Consider the following 9,474-nt stretch of genomic DNA (forward strand, 5'->3'; position numbering starts at 1 on the left):
TTTAACACCGTACCCCGGACGTACTATTTTCCAAGTATTTTATCACATACACTACAAAAAAAAAATCACTTTAGGTGACGAAATTTACTGTTACATGAACTCAAAATATTGTCACATAAGTGTTTTGAGACGAAAATATTCGCCACAGGCGTCGTCACGTAGGCCCCGTCGTACTTGTGTTAATCTCGCTTACTTTTTTACTTCTTTAGGATTTGAGACAACATCGAGCACAATCCAACAACAACAACAACAACAACAACAACAACGACAACAACGACAACAACAACAACGACAACAATATTATTTTGAGCTTATTCCATTTGGTGTAAGAAAAAGAATATGCCCCGGTATACCATTAGTGAATCGAATGCTGCATGTAATGGTGGCTACTTTTATTTATATATGTATACAAGTTATCTTTGTGAACTAAAGAACTAGACAACTTGCTGAAAGAGCACTTTGGAAATATGGCTGTCGATTTGCTCGGTAGCAAAATACGCCTTGTAATAAAATGCTCTAACTACCACGAAAAATGTTTGCTTCACATCTTTACTTAAATTGCAGCTTGAGTTTGGATGTAGTACTAACTTCAACAGCAGCTGCATGTCCTTATCGATTTCACTCTTCGTCCGCTCCACGTCGTTTACCTATACGTATAATGTATTAATATCAAATTTAAGTTTCTTAAAAAAATAATTGAAAGTCTTTAAGTGATAGTTCTCACCTTTTTAGTTCCGTTTTCAAATTCTGCAAGCTGGCCACAAATTTTGTTACTGAGTCGACAGAGAGTTGTGTATTCATCGTGGGATAGTTTATCGTCTTTAGACGAAATATGGCCACCACAAATATTCAATGTTCCGACAATTAGCTCCACTTGTTTGATCTCTTCATCTCCTTCCCCGGTTAGCTTCTTTAACCATGCCCCCCACTGCACATGTCATATATATATATATATATATATATATATATATATATATATATATATATATATATATATATATATATATATCAGCATACACGTGTGTGTGTGTGTGTATTTGTAGGGATTTAAAGTTTAACTTACTAGATCGAGTAATAGACTGCTAACGTCTACACCAGTCCGATCTAGTGCATGCGTCGTGGATTCTTGAAGCGTTTCGAGTAGGATTGCAATAAGTCTATGTACCTTAGTGTAACTATATCCCCTGAAAACAATAAAATAAATGAATATATTAAAAATAAATATAAGAAGACACGATGATGAAGTTAGGACTAAAGTGTGAAAAAATATTCGAGACTTGCCATTTTCTGCCTTGTTTATTTTTTAATTCTGTCAATAATTCAGTCCTTTGCTCCGAAGAATCGTCGATGGAATAATAGTGATTTGAAAGAATATTAGAGAGGATATTGGTTTTAACCCAAACTATTCTTTCTCCGTATCTCTCTGTTTCAAATATGCTTGAACTCGCAACGAAAAACGCGAGGAGCAGTTCCTTTTTGCTTACTCCAAATTCTTCAAGATTCGAATGTTCGTACCATCTGCGAAAATAAATTTAATAAATTCAAAGATATGCAGATCATATGTATAATAATTGTATAATTAAGTTTTATGTATAAATGTTAAGTACTGCTGCATATGGTTCCATTCCATCTGATGCTGGGCTTGACATCTGTTGTAATCTAATTTCCCGAGCTCAAGGTATCGTTCTTCGTTGATTTCCGGCATCCTACACGTGTGTACGTACAATTTGGCTTCAAATTAGCTAAAATGTTCAATTAAGAAAATAAAACATATAAAGTAATTATAGATTTTGTCACACCTATACAATGACTTGCCAATCCATATATCATCTGCGCCGTAGTTTTCGATATAGAAGCGAGTCTCGAGTCGAGGCAAGCTTGCATACCACGGCATTTCTAGCCCGCACTTTATCTGTTAATTAATTTTTTAATGAATATAATTGGTGGTGAAATACATAACATTTCGATTAATTACTACTTGTTATATATAGTTAATTACCTCACTAGGGAGATGTTTGGAGATTAACCATTTATCAAGAAGTTCATTTTTGTCTAGCTTTTGTTTTAGAAAATTGTATGAGAATTGTTTGGCTTCTTCAAGAATTGTTTCACCTGGAAATGATACTTGAGAAGCCCTATATAAATTAAATATCGGAGACGGTGACTCGAACCCTTGACCAACGTAGCATGTGAACTCGTCACCGTTCTTGAATGTTTTCAATGCATCTGTCACAACATTTATTTTAATTTTCCATTAATTAGTACTTCTATAAACATAACCCTGGTTAAAATTTATTTTATTTTATTTTATTTTATTTGTATTTTAAATTTCACATACTTGGGGTAATATTGTATCCATGCAACCTAAGAAGTCTGATACCCATTGATGTATCATCAATGTCACAAAACTCTGAATTTCTTGCACTGAAAACTCCCTTTTCTGTCCAAAACCTGGAATATATAATCCAACAACTTGAGAAATTAGTCATAAATTCATGAATTAATATATTATTACCAATTTGAATATATTAATATACATACCTATATACATGATCCAAACAACTCTTGATTTCTGGCTCAAAGAATCGCGAAATTCCAAGTCGTTCCAGTCGATCAACGGCCCAGAGTCGTGCGTATATGTCCACAGGGTACACCGTCGGAGCTGAGAATTAAAAGAATACATATAACATTTTTTTTCCTCAAGCACAATTAATCGAAACAGAATATTTATAAAACGTTACCTCCTCCATTGAATTTTTTAACGACGTATTGAATAAAATCGATGCAATCTTGATCATTAGTCTCCATAATCGCGTAACAAGTTGCGGCAGGGGAAGTAATAAACGATCCCTTCGGAGTTTGCAGCTTGAGAATCTTAGGCCACTCTAATTTTCCGAGTGATTCCAAATTTCCAAGTCCTTCCAAGTTGTGTAATAGGCACGTCGGTACCTCGTGCAATAGTTCCTTAGGCACCCTTTGTCCAATAATACATTCATATTAATTTTTCGACATTCACATTTATTAATATATAGTAATAATCATTTTGATCTTGATCTGGTATTGAACTAACCTTTTCATCTTTCGATCGCGTACATTGAAAATATCTTGAATAACCGGAGCATCATACGGAATACCGTCAATGTTCAAATCTTTAGCTCGTTGAAGAAGTGCAGGAAACACAACTTCGAATCCACATGTCATGTGCTCGGGGCTCGCATCTCCAAGCTTGCTTATATTATCTTTAACAAATGATATCCCTAATAAACAAAAACAATATATAAATTCAAGAAAATAGATATTATTATACATGTATTTAGTGCTGTTTAAGGTTGTCTGTAAATTAGGTTAACTACTACCTCGATCACTCTTGTCACCATGAACATTCCAGTATCGCAATGCAACTACACATGCTAGTGTATTGAGTAACCGATCGTACGCCAAGAAATAGTGTTCGTCACCCCAAGAACCGTCAGATAGTTGATTATTTGAAATCCATTCGATACTTGACGGAAATTGAGGAATATTCCGTCCTTGATCAGGATCTCTAATTAGGGCAACCCATGCAGTGTCGTACGGCGACACACTTATTCGTCCGTCGTCCATTGAACTCAAAATACTTTTAATGTAGTCGATGAATTCGTATATTTCATGTGACTTATTGATCAAAGGAAGAGGCATATCCTGTATTATATATTAAGATTAAACATTTTATTGATCTATATATATATATATATATATATATATATATATATATATATATATATATATATATATATATATATATATATATATATATATATATATATATATAGAATGTCATTACATATATACTAACCTTGTTAAGGGAACCATGTTCTAATAAGTGGTCCCTTTGAAGATATACTTGTGGCAAGTTCATACTACCTGCAACAACTTGGTTTAATCTATATACATTGTTTCAAAACTATTTTTGGTGTTTAAGAAATTAATACGTACATTTATTAAATAATTAAATCTGAAAAAAAAAAGTGTGAAGTCACCACGTAAAATAAAGAGGTGATTAATTATAAAATTTTATTATATAGCCATAAAGTGACAAACAGAAAGAGCTATTAGTATATTACTTTTAGATTACGTTTCGATACCTTTTCTGGCGTCATTTGGTATATTTCTTCGACGAACAAAGAACGACGACTCCATATTGGTTGTTGCATCCTCTTTACTTCCCATCTTCCACATCACTAGGAAAATTAAATAAATATTGTCAATGAGAATTTCTCTTTTCCTATCTTATAAAATCGAGAGTAAAAAAAGTGCTGTTGAAATTTTATATATTCTAAATATGATCATATATGTTTCTGATATTGAATTGCAAAGAAAAAAGAAAAAAAAAAATCTAGGATTAACTTTCATAATTCTAATAAATACTTAAATATTAAAAAAAAAATTAGTTAAATATTTTTGTAATTAGACCGAAACTCGAATTTAAGCTAGCTTTTGACAACGCATAAAGTACTCGACGGAAAGAGCGTATGACGAAAAACTTACTGGTGCATCGTTCGGAGGTGGCCAATCTGCACCATCCAAATGCATTAAAGAAACTTAGCTGAGGAGCTGATGAGAGACTATGCATTTTTATTTTCCTGTATTATTATAACTTATAAGTTATAAGCTACAAGTTATAAGTTATTACTTATTACTGGTTTGGCTGTAGTAGTACTAGTATATATCGAAGATAGAAAGAGAGATCTTTTTTTTCCTGGACTGGAAAAATCAATGACGTGGTTTCCTTAATTTAAACGACATCGTTTAATTAATTAATCGCAACAATAATATAATTTCATGAATTTCACAGCCAAGCTAATTAAGTCGTTATTAGTATATATTGAGTCACACACTCAACAACAATAAGTAACAAGTTTAATTAATACATTGCGTTACAAATTGGTCGCCGACTCGCCGGCCATGTTTGAAACCCACCGAATATCGAAATTTCTTGATATTTTCTTACTTAATTATTAGAGTTTTAGCAGTAGGGGTGTGTCGGTGTGTTTTTCCTTAATTGACTAAAAAAAAAAAAAACCAACGTTAACTTATAAGTTATAAGCTTTAAGTTATAAGTTATTACTGATTTGGCTGTAGTATATATATAGAAGATAGAAAGAGAGATCTTTTTTTTTCCTGCACTCGAAAAATCAATGACGTGGTTTCCTTAATTTAAACGACATCGTTTAACTAATTAATCGCAACAATAATATAATTTCATAAATTTCACAGCCAAGCTAATTAAGTCGTTATTAGTATTGAGTCACACACTTCACGACAATAAGTAACAAGTTTAATTAATACATTGCGTTACAAATTGGTCGCCGACTCGCCGGCCATGTTTGAAACCCACCGAATATCGAAATTTCTTGATATTTTCTTACTTAATTATTAGAGTTTTAGCAGTAGGTGTGTGTGTGTGTGTGTGTGTGTGTTTTTCCTTAACTGATTAAAAAAGAAAAACAACGTTAACATTTGGAAAGTGTAACAGTCAGTTACGTAAATGAGTTTGGCGCAACCGTAAAAAGCTTTTCAAACTTGATCGTGAAAGGTCAGTTTGCATGTGCATGGAAAAAGGTGTACGTGGGTCCGCCATTGTTAGTACTTTGATAATTAGCGTGGAACTCAAAAAATTCTTTTGAATTTGAATTTGAATTTGAATTTGATTTACTAGCTATATCATCATTTCTTTTTTTGGGTCCAATAATGCATAAAGGGAATCAATATATATTAGTAATAAGTCGAATGCAATAATTCGGTGGCAGACTGCATTGATCATCTAAAAATATTCTTGTACGTACATATATACTCTAATAAGGACATCTCAAAGTAAATGAAGATAAAGACATCTCAGAGTTTATGAGTGAGGATGAAGACGACGATGATCATGACAATACAGCTGTTTCGAGTACGTACGTACGTAGTACATCCAAACGATGATCGATGTGGATGGTGATCGATAATATGCAAATTAAATAACGGGTTAGTACTGGTTCATTATTTATTCTATCTCACTAACTCATTATCCATCCTAGTGTTTGTTTTCTCGTTTAAATTAATTATGCAGATAGTTGACGTACGCATTCTAAAGTCTATAATTAAATATAGGGCGAATGATAAAAAGGTCCATCACATGGGACTTAAATCCACATTGGTTCACAAAAAAAACAGTCTCTCAATTAAACTCATCCATATGTCTTTAGTCTAAAATATAATATAACCAACCCATCTCCATAATTTAATTATTATCAACTTCATTCATTATGCTCCAACTTCCTTAATATTACACATTTATTCCAGATTTAAACAAATATATTACATTAACCCCCATTTTTTTTGGCAATTCAATTTCAGAAACATAATATAACTCTTATCAACTCCATCCATTATGCTCTAACTTTCTTAATATTACACATTGATCCCGGATTTAAACAAATATATCACATTAAGCCCCAAGTTTTTTTTTCAGAAAATAATTTTTTTTTCTGAAATTTTTTTTCCGGCCAGATTCCGGCGTTGACCGCCGGTCTCCAGCGTTGACTTTTTTTTTCTTTGAAAACCTTTTTTTTTCCTGATTTTTTTTCCGGCCGGTCAACCACCGTTGACCGCCGCCGGTCTCCGGCGTTGACTTTTTTTTCCGATTTTTTTTCTTAGAAAAAAAATATTTTAATTAATACTGTCTTGGCTACTAAATTACTGTCTCATATAATAATATTACTGTTTGGGACAGTAATATTATGAATATTATTTTCCCGAACAGTAATATTATTAATATTATTGTCTAAGACAGTTAAATTACTGTTGGAGACAGTAATTTAGTAGCCAATGTAGTAATATTAATTAAAATATTTTTTTTAAAAGAAAAAAAGTCAATTAACAGTTAAATTACTGTCTCCGACAGTTAAATAACTATTGGAGACAATAATTTAGCAACGAATACAGTAATATTAATTAAAAATATTTTTTTAAGAATTAAAAAGCCAATTAACAGTTAAATTACTGTCTCCAACAGTTAAATAACTGCTGGAGACAGTAATTTAGCAACGAATACAGTAATATTAATTAAAATATTTAAAAAAAAAATCAATTAACAGTGAAATTACTGTCTTCGACAGTTAAATAACTGTTGGAGACAGTAATTTAGCAGCGAAGACAGTAATATTAATTAAAATATTTTTAAAGAAAAAAAAAAGTCAATTAACAGTTAAATTACTGTCTCCGACAGTTAAATAACTGTTGGAGGCAGTAATTTAATAGCCAAACAATAATATTAATTAAAATATTTTTATTAAGAAAAAACAAAATTATAAAAAAAATGTTGATTCCACCCAAATATTTTAATACATTCTATCATAATCAAATGATCCATTATAATTATCAGTTGTTCGATTACGTACACTAACCCATTATTACCACATTAAAAAACGTTATTGCCCAGATAAATCAAACATTTAGGTCACTCTACTTAGAAAAAAACATGTAACGTTATCAAATTGCCAAAACTCGACATAGTAGCTCATGAGCTAATGTTTTCCTTGAGTTTAATTGGGCGGTTGACCTATCGGGAAAAAAAAAATTTCAAAAAAAAAACAAGTCAACGCCGAAGACCGGCTTTCTCCGGTGGTGGCGGATCAAAATTGGGGTCAAAATTAAAATTATGGTTAAAATTGGTTAATTGATGAAATTGTGCTAAATTGGGATGTAAATCATGAAATTGAAGTTGAATTGAGTTTCAATGAATTGAGGGTAATTTTAGTATATATAAAAGAATTTTCTTTATTTGCAAATAAGTTTGAATGAGCTAGATTTATAATTAAATGCCCTTGTCATGGGCCTATTTGCCATTTGCCCTTAAATATATACTGGTCCACACACTGTCAATATACATAGTTTTACTCCACATTGTAATATTCATCTAATTAAACTTTAATTAATTAAATACAAATATCAATATTATACTAGAAGATCTTGATTTTTTTATAACTTATAGTTTATTACATATCTAGAGGGTGTTTGACTAAGCTCTTACATCTGATAAGATATTTTTAAACAGCTTATTTTAAACAGCTGATAAGCTCTTACATCTGATAAGATATTTTTAGAGCTGATAAGCTGTTACATCTTATTTTTATGATTAATATTTAGAGTGTTTGGATAATGAGATTATTTCCTTTTTTACTCATTATAAGATCTTAAATAAAAAGGTGGGGTAGAGGTACTTATTTAAAAAAATCTTATTTGGTCTCCAACAGCTTATTTTAAAAAAAATTAAGATCTTTTTTTAAAAATTTACCAAACACTTTGGAAGAGCTTATAAGCTCTAAAACATCTTATAAGCTCCTTTTAACATCTTATAAGCTTAGCCAAACACCCTCCTAAGCTTGCTCACGTGACGTTTTATATGTACTAATATGTCACTAATTATAAGGGGGTTTTTGTGCATAAGTCTCCAACCAAATATTTTTATTATTCTAAGTTTAGGGGTTATACTAGTATCAACCACGTTGGTGGTATCAGATATACCAACATTCTGTACAAAATCATCACGCCGAGTACAAACTGTTCATCGCCAATACGCAAGGCCCCGTTCGAGCACGCCTCGTTGCCAAAAAAAACACAAAATGCGTGCAAAGCACGCGCGCGTAGCGGGCACGCACCAATCGCGCGACCACAGATTCGCGCGTCATCATTATATAAAAAAAATGAAGAAACAGCAGCATAGCAGACGTGCGTGCCAGCCACGTGCCAGCGCTTGACGTGCGCGTGGTAGACACGCGCCTATCTAGATGCGCCAACCATTACATTATTGTCCTTATTTGCGTCAGCTCCCATCCAATTGTGCGCGTGCCTCCCCATACCACATCAAATTGCGGCGCCTCCCCATACCAAATCCAACTGCACGCGCCTCCTCATACAACATTAATTCGCGCGCGCGCCTCCCTCCACTCACCTAACCGCGCGCAACTTCACTGTTCACCACCAAATCGCGTGGGAATTTCGACGCGGTCTACCAAATCGCGCAAGAATTCCAGCGCGCCCCATCCAATAGCGTTCGTTCTCCGCAAAGAAAATAAAAATTATTATTCCCCCACGCCACGCCAAGGACTGACGAAACACTACAACACCAATCTACTCTCAACTCGATGCAGCACCGATCGCGCAACGCACACCTCGATATCTCTTGCCGCGCTACGCGCACATGCTTATCCTCCCTAAACACTCCTCCACCGCGGGACCTCCATCCGCGCACGGGACCTCGATCCACGTGATCCTCCACCGCGCGACATCGATAAATCAATATTCTCTGGACTATTTCCTACTATCCGTACGTCTAGCTTGAGCGTCGGAGGGGTTTCCGCCGGATCAACCTCGGACTAGTTCACTTGTTCTATGATTTCATGTAACTCAAGATCATCAAGCTCGTGATCCAGTGATCCACTCTGCTCTTCC

At 33.5% G+C, this 9,474-nt stretch overlaps 1 protein-coding gene across 3 annotated transcripts; it reads right to left on the minus strand.

Moving 5' to 3' along the window:
- Positions 1–300: 300 nt before the first annotated feature.
- LOC105975177 (syn-copalyl diphosphate synthase TPS3, chloroplastic) lies at positions 301–5,525 on the minus strand. 3 transcript variants are annotated; one of them, XM_088816004.1, is made up of 16 exons: positions 5,329–5,525; positions 4,528–4,622; positions 4,125–4,220; positions 3,836–3,903; positions 3,357–3,681; positions 3,071–3,257; positions 2,742–2,974; positions 2,542–2,662; positions 2,339–2,451; positions 2,000–2,226; positions 1,800–1,912; positions 1,608–1,706; positions 1,282–1,518; positions 1,064–1,184; positions 725–928; positions 301–647 (listed from the first exon to the last, which is right to left on the minus strand). In XM_088816004.1, coding segments are annotated over exons 1-16 (2,454 nt in total). In that variant the 5' UTR covers positions 5,331–5,525; the 3' UTR covers positions 301–434. The 3 variants fall into 3 exon arrangements, with proteins under 3 accessions (XP_088672130.1, XP_088672135.1, XP_088672132.1); XM_088816009.1 differs by having other exon boundaries at positions 4,528–4,876; positions 5,296–5,471; XM_088816006.1 differs by lacking the exon at positions 5,329–5,525 and adding an exon at positions 4,911–5,031.
- Positions 5,526–9,474: the final 3,949 nt, after the last annotated feature.

This window comes from Erythranthe guttata, chromosome 1 (genome assembly GCF_056151865.1).
Source record: "Erythranthe guttata isolate IM_541 chromosome 1, IM_541, whole genome shotgun sequence".
Lineage (NCBI taxonomy): Eukaryota > Viridiplantae > Streptophyta > Magnoliopsida > Lamiales > Phrymaceae > Erythranthe > Erythranthe guttata.

Excerpts from the sequence above, each read along its gene's own strand:
- LOC105975177 (XM_088816004.1), bottom strand. Across the intron at positions 2,663-2,741 it reads TAAAAAATTCAATGGAGGAG|CTCCGACGGTGTACCCTGTG; the intron begins GTAACGTTTTAT and ends TTTAATTCTCAG. Across the intron at positions 929-1,063 it reads GCAGTCTATTACTCGATCTA|TGGGGGGCATGGTTAAAGAA; the intron begins GTAAGTTAAACT and ends TGACATGTGCAG.